The following is a 19,413-nucleotide window of genomic DNA, read 5'->3' on the forward strand; positions in this document are numbered from 1 at the left end:
GACGCCGCTGGCCGATAGAGGGCGACGGAGTAGCTTTGTTAAAGCACAAATACTTGTTGATAATATAAAACATAACAATTTAGTGTTGCATAGGTTTACTTTATTTATAATTTAACAACAATCAATAAACCTATCACAAAGCAATGACGTGAAAATTAGAAGCAACAAAAGAATGTTTTGAAGACATATTATTCAAAATAAATTGATTTTTCAACTTAGTTTTTTGTTTCTTTATCAACACCCCATGAAAACTGACCCATGGCTTTTATTAAAGTCACACTGGGTGAATTAAAAGCTGGGTTTGTAAACATTGTAATATTGCACACTTGGTTACCTTGGTTTTATCAGGAGGCTAATATGAATGAGGTTTTTTTTCATTGTTTACATTTTTGTAATTATCAGAAATCAGTAGCAGCTTGTAAAATCAAAATGTGCAGTTTGTTTAAAAATATAAATATTAACATTTTAACAAGACAACTCAAATACAACTTATAACTTAATAAAAATAGCACATCCCATAATTTGTCCCATTGATGTCAAAGTGCCAAAGGTTATCTACTGAAATAAATGTGTAAACCCTTTACCAAAAAATACTTTTTACTTTGAAAAGATTTTTTAATTATACAAAGCTATAACATTTTACACATGGCATCAAGTTTTAAGTGGCAATACACAAGTGAAGTACCAGAGTTAAAGTGATAGTTCACCCAAAAATGTAAATCTGTCATCATTTACTCACCCTCTTGTCATTTCAAACCTGTATGACTTTCTTTCTTCTGTAGAACACAAAAGAAGATTTTTGAACAAAGTTGGTAACCAAACAGCGCTGGACCCCATTCACTTCTACTGTATGGACACAAAACCAATGCAAGTGAATGGGGTCCAGTTAACAACATTTTTCAAAATATCTTCTTTTGTGTTCTGCGGAAGAAAAAACAGGTTTGAAATAACGAAAGGGTAAGTAAATGATGACAGAATTTTTATTTTTCACTTTAAAATCACAAGAACTCATTCCTCCCAGAAACCCCTCCTGTGGTTGAGGGCTTCTATGAGTTTCTCCTTAAGTGTCGCTCTGCTTTGATAAATAGGAAGTTCTAACAGGGCATGACACGTCAGGGCCTGTGGTAGATGTTCCTCAGTTGAGTTGAGCAGTTCCCTCACTCTCATCTTCACCTGACTCATACCCAGAATGGGAACTCGCTCGAAACCCGTCAAGAACACTGAGGAATCAAAAGGATTATTTTAATTATTGCTTGGTTATTTAAAGCCATTCTGCTTGATTTGCTCATGCATCAATGCCACAAAACTACAAGAACACTTTTCTGAATTGTTTTTATAAATGTATAGTTTATTGAACTAAAGCAGATATCTGATCTGCTGTATCTGGGGTGTAAAAAGGGAATATTTAAAAAATCACATTTTAATTACTAAACACATTCCGTTGTAAAACTCGGAAATAGCTAACTTACATAGGAAAGTCTTCTTTTGGTTTGATGTAAGTTCTTCAAACACCTGCCAAAATGAGATGACGGTCGAATGCTCCGCATAAAGCAATCCTTCATATGTTGTGTTCTGTTGATCACAAGATATACAATTTGTGCTTCATTGTCAAGAAACTGTGCCAGTTGTCTCAGCTTACATGTGAATACAAATTTGATTTTTTTTATTTAAATGGTAAATGATGCCTTTATGCTGTAAAATGTAAAACACATTTTTGTTTGTGCATTTTTTCTTTATTATTTATTATTAGCTCAAGGTAAAAAAACATGCATAACGAATATATAAACTATAAATTTCCAGCTCTTAAAAAAACGTCTCAACCTCACACATTTCCAAATAACTCAGAATGATATTAGTTTTTCTTTCAACTTTGTGAAGAGCGTTGACCTGTTTGAGTACGTCCCAGTCATAGTCTTCATTGCCCACCAGCACCCCTCTCAACTCCTCGGGTTCAAACATCACCACCAAGTCTCTCTCACACCCTTTGAAAAATCCTGTCTTGAATTCCTCAAACACTTCCTCCACCGATTTATTCAAGATGTAATCCACATACTTGTCCACAAATTCTGTTCTGTTGTGAAATTAATACAAAATGTTGAAAATGTAGCTCTTTTCATTAAATATTAATTAAAAATAATATTTCATTTAAAAAGTGAAAACTGACTTGTTAGAATTTGTAACAATGTTTCCTGGATTAGAAGGATCCAATTCCACCTCTCTTCCATCCCATGTGACCTTATTTGGAAAACAAAAGTGTTTGTTGCTTTCTTTCTGTTTAATGTCTTTAAAAGATATTTCAGTGCATGAGAAAAACAATCCAAACCAACCATGAACGTCATTTCCATTTCCTCAAAAACATCATCGCTGTACTTGAGAACATGCTCCAAACTCCTGTGTTTGAGAATATATTAATTATTGTCATTTAATAATCTGCATTACACTGATTCTATAAGCGCTGTCTAAAAACTCAGACATATATCTAGCAGATGATTGAAACACTCACTGGCCAAAACCTGGCTCAAACTCCTTCAGGTCTTGAAGAGTTGGTTTGACGTTGAGAAGTTTTTTGAATAAGGCTAAAGGAAAGGGTAGGTGCACAACACAATTGTTGTTGAAGGCCAAACCACACAAAATCCCAAGCATTAAGTACTTCTCCTTCTCCACGCTCGGCTGGGGTGCACAAAAGTAAACAGAGACACACAATATAACATTGGACAATGCATAACTAAGGTAAAACTAAGGTGTGTTTCCTTCATTTAAAATCAGTAACAATGTACAAGTCTTTGTCTTGCCTGTGTTGGGAACCAGATCATAGTTTCGTTGTCATTGTATGTGAAGAACTGAGAGTCCGGTTCACGCAACTCCTTGATCACGTTGAGGAAAAAGTCCCTCTTGTTGACATCGGATCTATATGTAACATCCTCAGCATAAAGGACCTAAAACAGAGATTTAAAAATTTTCCAAAGCAACTTACACTGTATGTGTGTGCATTATCTTATTTATTTCTTTAATAGTAAAAGACTAGCTTATTTGCATCAATATTAATGTTATATTGTGTAACGAGGAAGGCGGGACGAGAGCCGTGAGGGAACGGTACGAGGCCGGTGCAACGCGCAGCTGACACTCATTTTCACTTGCGTCACCGGCCTCGCACCGTTCCCTCACAGCTCTAGTCCCGCCTTCCTCGTTACATATTGTATTATAGAGATGTTAAAGCTAAACACATATCACTTTATGTGATATTGCATCAATACTAGAAGTTTTAGATGATGCTAGATTGATCGATTAGGCCTTTTGGTGAGAAAATTCCTATTTGTTTTATCGCCAGCCATCCTTTGAGATGTTGATCAGTGGCTTTTTTCAACACACTGAAGCAATCGTCCAGAAGTGCTGTGCGTCTTAACACCAGATCATAACGACACTGTAAATAAAATATTTCATTACTATTTTATGTATTTATTTTACATTTATATTATATACTATAAAGAAGAGTATAGGCTAAAAAATGTTGATGAAATCACAATTACCAGACGTAATGTGTTTTTCATAAACCTGCATTTGGCTTCCAGGTTAAAGATGCATGGAAATGATTTTAGCTTCTTTAACGTTTGCTGTAAAAAAGCATATCAGAAAGATTATGCTATTCACTCTAAAATATGCCCAGGCCTACAGATAAATACCCTCGATAGAAATATGCACAGAGAAGTATACAGAGAAATGACTTACATCATAGTAGTTTTCCAGATCCCTCAAGGCTTGAAGGTTCCCGTTCCAGTTATGCAACCACAAATTGTTGTTTAAATCTTCAGTGATGGATTGCAGCTGTTGATAAAGGAGAACGAGCAATAAATTATTGTTTATTGCATGTTTATTGTTTTTTTCTCCATTGTCATTGTGATTTGGAACTAGAGGTGGACTGATTTATTTTTCTGGGCAATACTTAATCAAAAGATACCGTGTATTTTCATTTTGACATATTTTTGACAAAGTTATAAATGAAATAATATTACATAAATTATAAACATATATATATATATATATATTATAACTTCATCTATCTTGTGTATGATGTATTCAAGCAGTGGTCCCAATATTTGGCCAAGCGTATTTTTTGTAATGCTGTACCTGTGTAAAATGACATCACAAATCTATCAAGATGATCTTGGAATGATTTGTTTAAAAATAAAAATAAACTTTTTACAGTTCTCACCGTATCAAGTAGATCATTAATCTCATTAATGATGAAATGACGTTTTGTGATTTTGTTGTGGGCATTGCAGCAGACCTTCAGAGCAGAAACACAAATGTTAACCATATCTTAAACTCGACAGGTCACATTAAATGGTGAACAAATGTGTGAGGAAGGCACCTTATAGACCATCTGCAGGACCTGGGCAAGTTGCTCCAACCGTATCGGTGCGTTCCAGTTTATGTCGTCAACCGCAATCCTGCCAATTGACTTTGAAGTTTCTTTGCGAAATAACTTCACCAGGCCTTTGAGACAATCGTCAGGGAGTTTGGACCAGTACGTTTCTAAGAACAATACAAGACAAACTCAAGCAACAAAACATAAAAGCAATGTGAAGGATGACATTAAATGACAGATTCACCTAACACTTTAAGAGCATCAGAATTCAGCTGAAGAATATTGGAGGCGAGCGCTTCAAGAAGTTTAGCTCGGTGTGGTCTCTGGCAGACTCTGACGAGCTCTGGGAGGAGAAGATAAACTCTCAGAGCTTCCACGCTAGCTGGACTAGCCGGCAGCGGTGCACTCCCAACAGTCTCCACAACCTGAGTTTCACAAGAAGAAACGTGACTTAATTAGAGCGCTTACATTACATAACGTAAAGCTTTTTAACATTTTGTTTACAAATCTTCACAATGACATGATGCTTAAACAGTTTTTAGGTTTTCTGATGTCAGGTTTGTCATTACCTTTGACATCACCCTTTCATTCCCTGCTAATTTTGCAAATGATTTCTTGACCAGGGCAAAATCCAAACCACAGAACTCAGCAGAAGTCTGGTAATGCTCATCACAACTGCAATGACAAAAATGATACAAATTCGTCATATTTTAAGCGGACTCAGTTTGGGCACATATGGGAAGATAATAGATCAACCAGGTTCTAAGTTACCTTGCTTTCAGAAAACTTCCATTCAAACAGGCAGCAGATGAGAAGACTTTGCTTATTTTCCTGAAAAATAAAACATTTTATTCATATACAGTATATATACAGTATATCTCAGGTAACACTGAATTTGCATACAAACAGGCTGTTCTGATTGGATAGTAAGAATATCCAGTAATGTTCACCATCTTTAATCCTTATCAGAGCATAGCTCTTTTCCAGATGTTTTTTTTTTAGTTTTCGCAGCATTCAAGCTGAAAACGAAAGCTGCCACATAGAGGGTGTACCCACAGTAACATTTGCATATAACTACTGTGAGTACAGCTTCTGAATACCTTGTAAAGTGGCATTGTCCAATCTAAATCGAAACACTCACTTTTGTGTTGTTTTCCATGCATTTGAATTACATTCAGACACCCATTGGTCGATCATTTTGTCATCTAATGTCACAATCCTTCTGCTTTGATTGGGCTCAAGATTTGTTGAGTTATTTACATGTACCTAAAAACAATAAAACATACACAGTGCATAAATTATTTCATTGTAAACGTATTTTTGAATGAAAACTATCTGGCTTACCTTATAAAACAAGGCGAAGGAATGGTTCTCCCCAGCAATGACTTTTCCAATTGTATATTCATCATTAAATTCTGTATTTATATTCAGTATTTAAGGTTAGAGGTCTGAACAATGTTATTAATATAAAAAATATGAATCTATTATGTATCGATAAATGTAGGTGTGTAACTACCAGCTGGCAGGTGTACAGGTGAAGGCACAGACTGGTTGGTCATTTGTCCATTTCCCAGCTGCCCTTGTGTCCCACATCCAAATGAGTAGATTCGCTTTGATGATGCCACTAACACAAGTGTGTGATGTCTTAATACAAAAAAAGCTAATGACAATGTTGATCAGACCATAAACCTTGTATTGTAGCTTACACTCTTTTATAAATGAATAAATGTGTGATGGTTGTGTATCAAAGATTAAGTGCTATAAAAATGGTAAAAACAGTCTAGCTTACCTGCCACATGTGACCTGTGATACTTCAGAACTCCAGAATTCAGCAACCACTCGTGGAAGATGTTCATCTTTAAATGAGTTGTGCCCAAGTTGACCAAAAACTCCCGATCCAAATGTGAACACAGTGCCTCCCTAAGAATACAATCATATTTTTGGTACGATTGTATATATTCTTTCACATTTACACTGATTCAAGGATATATTAAGGATATCACAAAAGAGATCCCCTGGTGTCTAAAATACCTTTGATAAAGTTGCAGTGTGTTCCCCTCCACACGAGATGAACTGAGTTTTCTTTCCATTCAGGCTTTTTACAACTGTGGGCACATGCCTGTCTGAAATTACATAACACATCAACTCATCACTTAATAATTCCACATTCATGTGATATTTCACATTATGTCACACTTGTCTCAAAAGTACTGTGTGATGATGAGATGTGTTACTAAATGGATGCAGTGAACTGATGAACACATTATATCTTGAATCTTAGTAACATCATACCTGTAGTGTCTCCCAGACCCAGCTGTCCAGAAGAGTTCTTCCCCCAACCAAACACAACACCAGAGAGAGACAACACAAAGCTGTGATCTCCTCCAGCGCTGATCTGAGCCAGTGGAACCCCATCCAGACACTGAACGTGTTGAGGAGTCTGAGATCCAGATCCACCTTCACCCAGACCCAGCTGACCATGAGAGTTCTCACCCCAGACAAACACCCGACCCTCTGAGAGGACAAGAATACACTCTGAAAATCTCAAAAAGGTACATTTATGAACTTTATTTTTTGAAATGGTGTTGATGGAATAGCTGTGAGTACCCTGGGTTAATGCCATTGAATGCTGGTCTCCACATGTGATCTGAATCACATGTCTGTTGACAAGGTCTTTGAGAGGTCTGCAGGGATTTACACAGTACATACAGTATTATCATATGAAATATTTATAGGCCTACACTTATATATTTTATAGGCCTACACTTATAAATTATACTTATAAATAGACAACATACTTGTACTCAAGAGGAGATTCGAAATTAGTGAAAACGTTCCCACCATGAGTAAGAAGAACAGCACCAGATTCTCCACAGTCTATTAATCTGAAATTGTTTTTTAGGGGTGGATTTTCTACAATATAAACATAAACACGAAATAACTATCTGGATTAAGTCAGAGTCACACTCAAAATAAATTGCAATTAAAAAAAAATTCTATAAAAAAATGACACATCATATTACTTTGTTATGCATTGACATAGTTTGAAATGAATTCATTTAACGTGTAGCCTATTAATATTTTACGGCAGAAACTGAATTTTATTATCTACAAAATGTCAATAATAAAAGCGTAATTTTACTGGTCGATATTAAAAGTTATTACAAAATGTTACCATACTTAGTTTTCCATCATGACCATTGGGTTCACCGCGCAGTCTCAGGACCGAAACTTTTCCATTCCGAATGAATCCAACAAAACATTTTCCTGCTGACATGTCCTGAATTTCTGATTTTGGACACACGCAGCGTACGACATCATTCACGTGTTGTACTTTGTCAGGCAAACCGAAGCCCTCTCGAACCTGCGCTCCCCAATAACACAACATCTTCACAGCTGTGTGAAAACCTCAGTGGCTAAATCACACACTAAAGGCTGGATTTACAGACCAGTCTGAGTAATGCACAGCTATTTCCCACAAAACGAAACCAAACATGACTCAGTGTTGTTGTTCTTATATCGTTTGCATAAATGACGAATGCGGTTTGTGCTTTGACGTTTAGACTCGAAAACGAAAGCACAACTCACGCTGTGTATCCGTGTTGTGAAATTTTATTTTGATTTTCTTTACATCACCAACACGTTACCCATTGCACGGGTCTTTTAACATCCACCAAATATATGTATTCTTACTATTTTTAATTCAATTATAATTGTGTTCTTTTATGTAAAACTCTTCAATTTTGTTAACAAAATTGCAATTGCAGGTATGGGTTGTAATGGATGCGACATTATCAGTCAAAACATGAAATATAATTTCTCAGAGAACGTATTTATTACTAATATATTGAAATATATTTTTATTTGACTAAACCCCTGATGATAGAGTCCAGACTTTAGAAAAATATGTAGCAAGTCTATACACAAGTTTTCTATTTTAAAAGAGGGAAAATCATGGGTTATGGATGTGACAAAAAAGGATGCGTGTTTTTGAGAGACAACTTACTTTGTAGGATTTCTGTGAATTAAAATGTACAAACCACAAGCAATAATACACAACAAATGGAGAACAGATGTCTCTTCACAAAATAGTTATTTTAATTTTTATGTGCCCATTTATGAAGAATATGGAATGTTATAGTTGTGACAATTTGCTTACCTGATTATGAAAAACATGCTTTAAAAACACAAGGAAAATGCTTTAAGAACTTCAATAGAGACCTTTAAATGTGTATTTAAACCAGATATTGACATCTTACTTATCAGCTACATTATTAGGTTTCCATTTGCATGGAAATGGCCAGTATTGGAGTATTCCAAGAAAAAAATCTTTGTGTGTGCCAAAGCTCTTTCTGATACCGATTGAAGGTTTTTATGATTATGATTAGTGGGAAAGTGCAAAATAAAAACAATTTACAAACATAATTCTAATCAATCTCATAATGTCAAGACCATTATGTTTTATAGCAGAGGAAAGAGATCAGGTAAGACTTATGAGCAAATATGTCTTTTTATTTCTCTAAAAGTAAACATTCATAAATAGCAATACAACAGTAAGCAAAATGTGTTTCCAAATAAAAACATCCAATGAATGTTTAATTGCACAACAGGTATGTAACAGAAAAATGTTTCTTTAACATTATAAAAAGGTAAAAAGGACATGGATCATATAAGAACTATTGACTGAAGGTTCAATGGGGAACCATCATTGTTCTATTGCTACAAAGAACCCCTTTCTGCAGGAAGCAGAAGGGTTATAAATATTACTTAATTTTAGGCGTGTAACGGTACGTGTATTCGTACCGAACCGTCACGAGCTGTCACGGGGAAAATTCCAAATGAAGTCATCATTCCTATGTATGCCCTACTCCCTTTAGACTTTGGAGTGAACAGGGCATTTGCGTGCCATTATGTGGACGTTTGGAATGCACTTGGCAAAGGGAGCGAAGTAATTTCCTCATTATCTTCAGCTGGCATGTTCCCGTGACAACGCAGCATGGTGTCCGTCAGCAGATGTCGCTGTTTTAATGTCATAACTTAAGCATAAAACTGTTTGCAAATAAATACATTTTATATTTTAAAAAGTTTTATATATATTAATGTTTTATATTATATAGCATATTTTAAAAACGTATATAAATAAAATATGAAATGTATGTTTATTTGCAAACAGTTTTTATGCTTAAGTCATGACATTAAAACAGCGACATCTGCTGACGGCCACAATAGGCTTGTTCGACTTGATTGCTGCGCAGCAAGATCCGACAGGTGGATGACATCAAAGTACCGCGAGAGCGATTCGAAAAACCATAAACAGTTTGCTTTCGAATCGCTCTATCTGCCTGTCGGATCTTGCGGCGCCGCAATGAAGTCGAACAAGCCTAATGCTTCGTTGTCACGGGAACATACCAGCTGAACATGGGGCAGTTGTGGCCGAATGGTTAGAGAGTCAGACTCATGACCAGAAGGTTGCCGGTTCGATTCCCAGGGCCGGCGGGTAACAACTGAGGTGCCCTTGAGCAAAGAACCTTACCCCTACTTGCTCCCCGGGCGCTGCAGTGATAGCTGCCCACTGCTCCGGGGGTACGTGTGTTCACTACTCTCTGGATGGGTTAAATGCAGAGGTCACATTTCATTGCCTTGTACATGTGCAATGACAATAAATTGAATCTAAATCTAAATCTAACATAATGAGGAAATTACGTTGCTCCCTTTGCCAAGTGCATTCCAAACGTCTACATAATGGCACGCAAATGCCCTGTTAACTCCAAAATCTTCGAAAGGAGTAGGGCATAGGAATGATGACTATATTTGGAATGTTACCCGTGACGGTTCGGTACGAATACACGTACCGTTACAGACCTACTTCATTTATTTGTGACTGAAAGAAGCAAAGTGACTTCAGTGCATTCAAGATATACATTTTATCAGTCCATGTGTTCACTGAGCATTAAACCAAGACATGACATTTCAAATGCTAGAACTGTGCAACTGAGCTATTTGTTTGACGTTTCATAAAGAGATACAAAAGGCAGCCGTTAGCCTATTGCTGATCACATATATTTGGGGTTTGGTGCATTCTAGCATTGTTGACCTTCTCACCCCCTTCCAAAAACCTCACAAAAGCTGATAGCATGTATTAGCTTGTTACGAAGTGTGTTGATGTCACTGTATTTGGGAAGAAGTAATTTGCCAAAACAGGTCTGTGCTTCTGGGAGATGATCATCTGAATCAGTTTTGTTCAACAGCACAATCTTCAGTTTCAGCTTTAAGAGACCTCCAGCAGGAACACGACCCGTTCCATACATGAAAACTGTGAGGACACGCCAATAATATAAAATATATTATAAAACATATAGGCATACGTTAGATGCACAAAGAACTTAAATATGGGCAAAATTATTTACATTTAGCCAGTTAGCAGACACCTTAATCCAATGCGATTTAAAGATTGTGTGTATCATTCTGAGGACAAATGTTGTTTCAGATACGAAGATGTTACTTACTCAAAAATTTCTTCTTGTTTTCTTCAGACAGCTCAAAGAAAACGGTCCAGAAATTCTTGATCAGCTCATCAGAGGGTGAACAGTGTTCATATGTAGCACACTAAATATGAAGCAAAAATAATTAGTACACTAAACATATGTCAAACCTGACACACTTACATATATGCACAGTTTTTTAAACTTTGATCTTCATATACCTTCTGAAGGTCTTCCCACTCATACTCAGGAGAACCACTGAAAACTTCTCTGAGTTCTTCGGGGTGAAAAATGTTCCAGGCTTTGACCGGACAGCCTTCAGAGAAACCTGCAGAGAACGGCTCAAACTGGTTCTTCACGGACTTGTTGAAAATGAAATCCACATACAAATCCACATACTTCTGTCTGCATAGAGATAAAAAAATCCACTGTATATCAACAATGACCTATGGTATCTATAGCCTTGATAAAATGTACTCTTCTTTTTTCCTGATCTGTGACATCTCTCCAAGTAATACAGTCTCTGTAGACAGATAAAAAGACAATGACATCATCATTCCTACCGATTAACTGTGGTTACTGGAATCTGAGCCCCATTTGGAATGAGCTCTTGTCCTTTGATCTATAAGAGATGAAACAATGTTATTAACATATTCATCCCATCAGCAGCTACTCTACATTAGACGCATGAAAGACTGAAACTCAGGATTACCCTGAAATCTAAGAAAAGCATCTCCACCACTTCCTTTTCCTCCTCCAGAAGATTTCTCAAACTTCTGATTTGGGATTTAAAAAAGTAAATGAATATAAATACAAAGATAAACCTGCAAGTTGTATGAAACTCACACTGTAATTTAAAAGTGGCCAGTAATAAACCGACTCAATAGAGCACAACCATAGGGTTCATGAGTTTTCAGGTTGTTATAATGCTGGTATGTTTACCTGGCTTCCACAGGGGATATTTCCTCAAGATCACTCAAGGTGATGCTCAGGTCCAGTAGTTTCTTAAACAATACCAGTGGGAATTCTAAGTTCATGTAGCAATGATTGAACAGCGCCATTCCACAAACGACGCCAAGATAGTAAAAATCTTCTTTGCATGTGTGCTAAAAAGACATTATTGTATAAGTATTAGTGTACTTGTCCTGCCTTTAAAACGGACCTCATCAATTAAAATGATTTCATAAAAAACTCCGACCTCAGAATTGAACCACACCAGTGAATTTTCCACTTTCAGCAGCTTCTTCTCCCATGTAAGGAGAGATTGTGAAAGCAAGGAGAAGAACTCGGCAGAAAGACCCCCACCATCTATCCCATCCTCACCAACAAACTTCACCTGGGCAGGAGACATTGTTACTATGCATGGAAGACAAAATATGACCAACAGAAAATGCCAATGTCAAATATATTTCAAATGGTCCAAAATTCTTAGATCCTTTGCTGTTCTTTCGGTGGGACTACCTCCAATCGTTGGTGAAATGAGTGGTCTTGTCTGAGATACTGAAGCGTGTCCTTCAGTATTAAATTCCTGTTTATGTGCAAAGTGCTGCCGGTCAAATTTAATGTGAGCTGTAGGTCTTGAGACCAGTGTTTATCCTGTAAGTACTTAGAAAAGTAACATTAAGGTAAAAAGGTGTAGTATTTTCATTAAACTACAAAGTTTCAATTAGAACAGAATGCTTAAGATTGTCACTTCATTAGCACACTTACTTTAAAAATTCTCCTTTTAGATGCCGTGTCAGCCACAAAAGGGAAATTGACCAACATTTCAATCGTTTTCTGAAAGAAAACCAAGATTGCTTATAAAATGTTGTCATATTCATTCATCATCTTCATATTCATCATGTTCATTGTCAGATGTTTGTGATACCCACAGCAAAGTGGTCTCTCAGCACCACCATTTCACTGATATTATCGAACAAAAAACATGACGCAATGTCTTCCAGAGTTACTTGCAGCTGTTGAAATAGAAAAAGATGAGAACGTTTTTTTTGGGGGGGGGTAATGGGGGTTCCTTAAAAGGAAAGGTTCACCTAAAAACTAAAATTACTGGCTCTTAGGTTTGAAATGCCATTGGTTTTGAAGCTCTAGAAAGCTCATCCATCCATCATGAAACTACCAGAGGGTTAATAAATGTCTTCTGAAGCGAAATGATACATTTGTTAGCAAAAATGTAATATTTTGTACTTAATTAGCCACTTACAGTGAGGGAAATAAGTATTTGATCCCCTGCTGATTTTGTAAGTTTGCCTACTTACAAACAAATGAAGGGTCTATAATTTTTATGGTGGGTTTATTTTAACTGATAGACACAGAATATTAAAAAAAATCAGGGGAAAAAAATGTTATATAAAGGTTATAAATTGATTTGCATTTCAGTCAGTGAAATAAGTATTTGATCCCCTACCAACTAGCAAGAATTCTGGCTCCAGATTGGTTATGTGCCTATATGGACCACAGATTAGTCCTGTCACTTTAAGAAAGTACTCCTAAATCAGCTTGTTATGTATATAAAAGATGCCTGCCAACAGAATCTGTATATTCCAGTTCAACCTCTCCAACACCATGGTCCAGACCAAATAGGTTTTAAAGGATGTCAGCGACAAGATTGGAGACCTGCACAAACCTTGAATAGGCTACAGACAGAAGCTTGGTGAGAAGGAGACAACTGTTGGTGTGATTATTTGGAAATAGAAGATATACAAAATAACTATCAAATGCCCTTGTTCTGGAGCTCCCTGCAATATTTCCCCAATGGGGTAAAGATGATCATGAGAAATGTTAAAGATCAGCCCAGAACTACACGGAAGAAGCCTGTTAATGATTTCAAGACAGTTGGGAACACAGTTAGCAAGCAAAACATTGGTAACACATTGGTAACACGCTATGCCACAGTAGACTGAAATCCTGAAGCACCCGCAAGGTCCTCCTGCCCAAGAAGGCCCGCCTGGCTCGTCTTAAGTTTGACAATGAACATAAAAATGATTCAGAAAAGGCTTTGGCAAAAGTGCTGGCACTGCTGTGAGACCAAAATGGACTCCTGTGTTTGGAGGGAGAGAAATGCTGACTATGAGCCCAAGAACATCATGTCTACAGAGAAGCACAGTGTTGGAAACATTCTGCTTTAGGGCTTTTTCTCTGCTACAGGTATACATGATGACTTCACCGCAGTGAGGGGCTGAGGGACGGGCCCATGTACCGTAAAATCTTGGACGAGAACCTCCTCCCCTTAACTAGGTCACTGAAGATGGGTCATGGATGATCCTTTAACATGACAAAGACGCAAAACATATTGCCAAGACAACCAAATAGTGGCTTAAGGAGAAGCACATTAAATGTCCTAGCCAGTCTCTAGACCCTAGTCCTATAGAACCTCTGTGAAGGAGGCTAAAACTCCAATTTGCTGAGCGACAGCCAAGAAACCTTAAAGATTGACAGAGGAGTGGACTAAATGTATCCGGACACATGTGCAAACCTGGTGACCAACTATCAGAAATGTCTGACCTCTGTGCTTGCCAACAAGGGTTTCTCCACAAAGTACAAAGTTATGTTTTGCTTGGGGATCAAATACTTATTTCACTGACTGAAATGCAAATCAATTTATAACCTTTATATAACATTTTTTCCCCCTGATATTTTTTTTAATATTCTATGTCTATCAGTTAAAATAAACCCACCATAAAAATTATAGACCCTTCATTTGTTTGTAAGTAGGCAAACTTACAAAATCAGCAGGGGATCAAATACTTATTTCCCTCACTGTAATTGCATGTGCGATGACTAGTCACCATACTTTTTGATACATTTCATAGGACAAAACGTTAAAAAAAATTAGATTCAAAGTTATCATTGTTAAGCCGATGTGGCGCATCATCCTGTCAGCACTAATGTTGACATTCAAACGCGATCTAACTAATGCTAACTAAACATAAAATATTGATCGTTTTCTCTCACAAACAAATTGTTTTTCAGAAGACATTCATTAACCCCCTGGAACTATTTTTATTATTTATGAATGTGCTTTTTGGAGCTGCAAAATTGATGAAGAACGGAAGTCTTATATACCAGTAAATTGTACAATATTAAATTATGGAGTAATTTAATTTCTGGGTGAACTATCCCATTAAAGTTTGTGAGATGGAATTGATTATCGTTTTGGTTCTTACCATATCTAGAAGATCATTGATGTTGTGAATAATGAAATCTCTACTTGTGATGTCATTGTGGCTACTGCAGACCTTCAGAACGGAAAGACAAATGTGTTAAAAGTGTTCAAATATTGTTCTTGAATCTTTACAGTTATTATACTGTTAAATTTGTGTGTTCTTCTTTTGCTTTAAGTATATTGTGAATGTGTAATGAAGGCACCTTATAGATCATTTGCAGGACCTGCATACATTTCTGCAGGCGTCTCGGTGAATCCCTGTTTATTTTGTCACAAGCAATGCTGCCAATCAACTTAGCAGATTCTGTGCGAAATAACTTCACCAGGCCTTTGAAACAATCGTCAGGGAGTTTGGACCAGTACGTTTCTTAAAACGTAACAAAACATAACAATTCTCAGGCAAGCACAAGAAAAGCAATGTAAAGAATAACAACGAATGACCGATTCACCTAACACTTTAAGAGCATCGAATTTCAGCTGAAGAATTTTGGAGGCGAATGCTTCAAGAAGTTCAGCTCCGTGTTGTTCCTGGCAAACACTGATGAGCTCTGGGAGGAGAAGATAAACTCTGAGGACTTCCACGCTAACTAGACTGGGGTCAACACTGAGGGTTTCCAGAGAGGGCAACAGTGTACCATGAACAGTCTTCACAACCTGTATAAAATTATGGAAGGGAATAGACAATAAAATATAAAAAATAAAGGAATTAAAGAGATGAACAGAAATTATTTTTTTATAATGTTTATTAACCTTGTTTTTTACCATGTTTGCAGTAAGGCACGTACAATTGAAATATATTAAATGATTGTACCAAGTATTTTACAAGGAGAAATGCCACTTTGTTAGAGCAGTTACATGTAACAAATCGGTCACTTTCATTTTTATAAGTCAGAATTGCTGTTGCACAGTGATATGCCTTTTAAGGATCTGCAGGTTTTTAAATCTATGGAAATTAACAATTATTTTTGATCTCAAATACTGTACATTTGCTTGACTTTTTGCATGTCTTTTACTTAAACTTGTCTTTTATTTTTAAATGTAATATAATGTAATCATTTTAAATAAATAAATACATTGTATGATAAATAACATACAAAAAATACAAATAAAAATCAAATCTGTCATCACCTTTGACATAATCCTTTCATCCACTGATAATTTTGAAAATGTTTTCTTGGCCAGCTCAAAGTCCAAACCAGAGACCTCCGCAGAAGTCTCATAATGTTCATCACAGCTGCAATGAAAATATATACAAATGTGTGACAACATCATATTTTAAGAAGACTCATTTTGGGCACACGTGAGTAAATGATGCCAAGCATACCAGGTGCTAAGTTACCTTGTTTTCAGAAAACTTCCATTCAGAGAGGCAGCCGATGAAAACACTTTGTAAATTTTGCTGAGATAAAACAATCATGTTATATTCACATACTGTACATACATGTGTCATTGCATCAAAAAGTATTATAGGGTATTACACTACTAATTCAATTCAAATAAGAATCTGCAGTTATGTTTACAAAATTTGTCATCAGCTAGAAAATAAAACACATCACAACTCTTCCATTTTAGATGTGTTTTTGTGTTTTCACTGCATTTAAGCTTAACACTAACCCTATCACTCACTTGCTGTACCCTCAGTAAAGTTTGTCTGCAGTAACTACTGCAAAATCATCTGCATGCCCTCTATAGAGGCACTGTCCTTTAACCTAAATACACACACACTCACTTCTTTATTGCTTTCCATGATTTTGAATTACACTCAGACACCCATTGATCGATCATTTTGTCATCTAAGGTCACAATCCTTCCGCTTTGGTTAGACTTAGGTTTGGTTGACTTATTTCCAGGTACCTAAAAACAGTACAAAATACACTGCACATAAATTCATCAATGCATATTCAATTGTAAAAGTATTTTTGAATGAGAACTATTGCCATCTTACCTTATAAAATAGGGCAAAGGAATGGTTTTCCCCAGCAAAGAGTTTTCCAATTGTATATTTATCATTAAGTTCTGTATTTAAATATTCATTAAGGTTAAAGAATGTCATTAATAGAAAAATATTTATATAAAAAGAAATCGATAAATATAGGTGTGTAACTACCAGCTGGCAGGTGTACAGGTGAAGGCACAGACTGGTTGATCATTTGTCCATTTCCCAGCTGCCCTTGCGTCCCACATCCAAATGAGTAGATCCGCTTTGATGATGCCACTAACACAAGTGTGTGATGTCTTACCAATTAATACAAAATTACCATGTTAAAATTGAACTACAATATTTACAGTAAGCAAATATTCGTATATATTGATATTTATTATTTATAAATAGTTTACCTCCCACATGTGACCTGTGATACTTCAGAACTCCAGAATTCAGCAACCACTCGTGGAAGATGTTCATCTTTAAATGAGTTGTGCCCAAGTTGACCAAAAACTCCCGATCCAAATGTGAACACAGTTCCTCCCTAAGAATACAATCACATTCTCATTAGAACATTACACTTGGAAATATTCTTATTCATTGATAGATTTAACGGACATCCATCTGTTGTATAACCCTTTTTGGCAAATGTGATATACAAAACACAGTGTGTAAAATACCTTTGATAAAGTTGCAGTGTGTTCTCCTCCACATGATATGTACTGAGTTTTCTTTCCATTCAGGCTTCTTACGACTGTTGGCACATGCCTGTCTGAAATAACATAACACATGAACTCATCACTTCTAATAACTTCACATTAATGCTGTGATATTTCACATTGTCACACTTGACAGTAGATACCTGTAGTGTCTCCCAGACCCAGCTGTCCAGAAGAGTTCTTCCCCCAACCGAACACAACACCAGAGAGAGACAACACAAAGCTGTGATCTCCTCCAGCGCTGATCTGAGCCAGTGGAACCCCATCCAGACACTGAACGTGTTGAGGAGTCTGAGATCCAGATCCACCTTCACCCAGACCCAGCTGACCATGAGAGTTCTCACCCCAGACAAACACCCGACCCTCTGAGAGGACAAGAATACACTTTTAAAAGGTACATTTACACACTTCATTTTTCAAAAATGGTGTTGATGGAATAGCTGTGAGTACCCTGGGTTAGTGCCATTGAATGCTGGTCTCCACAAGCGACCTGAATCACGTGTCTGTTGACAAGGTCTTTGAGAGGACTACAGGGATGCAGAATGAGAGAGAGAGAGAGAGAGAGAGAGAGAGAGAGAGAGAGAGAGAGAGAGAGAGAGAGAGAGAGAATAAGAGCTCTGCAACTGTATTCTTTTTAGAAAAATTGAATTAAAGAGTCTCAAAAGTAACTTTGGGAACATTAGGTTAATTTGGCTTGCCATACTTAAAATACGCCAATGGTGTTGGTGATATGAGATAACATACGTGCACAGAGTAGATTTGTTAATAATGAAAACTTTTCCTCCATGAGCGAGAACAACACCACTAGACTCTCCACAGGCTATTGTTTTGATTCGGTCTTTCTTCAGGTTTAGTGGTTCTGTATGAATACACATGAAATCATTTGGATCTGGATTAGCCTAAATCACAAATATGCATCATAAGATGAGAAAATGTGATATTAAAGGCGTGATGTTCGGCTAATATAATAAAATGATGTTACAAAATGTCATACTTAGTTTGTCATCGTGGCCACTGTTGTCACCGCGCAGTCTCAGGACCGAAACTTTCTCATTCCGGATGAATCCAACCAAATATCTTCCTGCTGACATGTCCTGAATTTCTGATGTTGGAAACACGCAGCGTATTCCGTCATTCACATGTTTTACTTTGTCGGGTTGTGTCAGACCGAAGCCCTCTCGGATCTGCGCTCCCCAGTAACACAACATCTCCACAGCGGATTTACGAAACCTTCGGTGTCTCACAGCAACTGATCACTACATATCTACTGCATCTGGTTTATTACGCCTTTTCCCACAAAACGAAAGTAAAGAGAGAAACCTACTCACTGCCTGTTGCTGATCTTCCGCGTTCGTAAATGAATGGGCGAGATGACGGTAATGTGCGCTTTATTGCCTTTAGTCGAAAACGAAAGCAAAACCTTTAGTAAAATTCCTCGATATATCGTATTAGCATACTATACATCTTCACATTACGTTACATTATCCTCTGCACAGGTGTACATAACATCTGTAATCGTCTCACAGAATATATGTAGCCTATTACTACTCAATAATTATATTTCACTTCAATATGTTTTGTCTGTTGTTATATTTGGAAATGCGCAATTAACTAATATTAAAGGTATAGTTCTCCTAAAAATGAAAATTTTGCCATCTTTATACTCACCCTCAAGTTACGGTAGGGTAAAACCTTTCACTTGAACACAAAATAAGACATATTGAAGATTGTGGGAAACTTAACAGTTCTGGGGCACC

At 36.7% G+C, this 19,413-nt stretch overlaps 1 protein-coding gene across 1 annotated transcript; it reads right to left on the reverse strand.

Annotated features, from left to right (window-relative positions):
• Positions 1-99: 99 nt before the first annotated feature.
• Positions 100-19,026, reverse strand: LOC130553042 (probable E3 ubiquitin-protein ligase HERC4). Its single transcript, XM_057331781.1, has 49 exons — positions 18,651-19,026; positions 18,401-18,515; positions 18,107-18,183; positions 17,800-18,021; positions 17,618-17,709; positions 17,351-17,481; positions 17,121-17,248; positions 16,959-17,029; positions 16,743-16,867; positions 16,353-16,412; positions 16,142-16,247; positions 15,463-15,667; positions 15,217-15,380; positions 15,015-15,086; positions 12,723-12,806; positions 12,559-12,627; positions 12,310-12,453; positions 12,047-12,184; positions 11,791-11,954; positions 11,561-11,624; positions 11,412-11,470; positions 11,070-11,253; positions 10,873-10,972; positions 10,469-10,679; positions 7,812-7,834; positions 7,547-7,762; positions 7,165-7,279; positions 6,974-7,050; positions 6,659-6,880; positions 6,398-6,489; positions 6,156-6,286; positions 5,883-6,010; positions 5,711-5,781; positions 5,508-5,632; positions 5,138-5,197; positions 4,936-5,041; positions 4,611-4,791; positions 4,370-4,533; positions 4,211-4,285; positions 3,727-3,822; positions 3,528-3,611; positions 3,323-3,421; positions 2,793-2,936; positions 2,504-2,670; positions 2,328-2,391; positions 2,165-2,235; positions 1,888-2,071; positions 1,470-1,572; positions 100-1,220 (listed from the first exon to the last, which is right to left on the reverse strand). Exons 1-49 carry the CDS (start codon positions 18,862-18,864, stop codon positions 1,009-1,011), a joined length of 6,009 nt encoding a protein of 2,002 aa, XP_057187764.1. The 5' UTR covers positions 18,865-19,026; the 3' UTR covers positions 100-1,008.
• Between the last annotated feature and the right edge of the window lie 387 nt (positions 19,027-19,413).

This window comes from Triplophysa rosa, linkage group LG4 (genome assembly GCF_024868665.1).
Source record: "Triplophysa rosa linkage group LG4, Trosa_1v2, whole genome shotgun sequence".
NCBI classification, from domain to species: Eukaryota; Metazoa; Chordata; class Actinopteri; order Cypriniformes; family Nemacheilidae; genus Triplophysa; species Triplophysa rosa.

Bases quoted from the DNA above. Each gene is read 5' to 3' on its own strand.
- LOC130553042 (XM_057331781.1), bottom strand. From the start codon at position 18,864: ATGTTGTGTTACTGGGGAGCGCAGATCCGAGAGGGCTTCGGTCTGACA. The intron at 18,184-18,400 runs GTATGTTATCTC...GCATCCCTGTAG, and splicing joins AACAAATCTACTCTGTGCAC to TCCTCTCAAAGACCTTGTCA. The intron at 6,881-6,973 runs GTACTCACAGCT...TTGTCCTCTCAG, and splicing joins TTCAATGGCATTAACCCAGG to AGGGTCGGGTGTTTGTCTGG.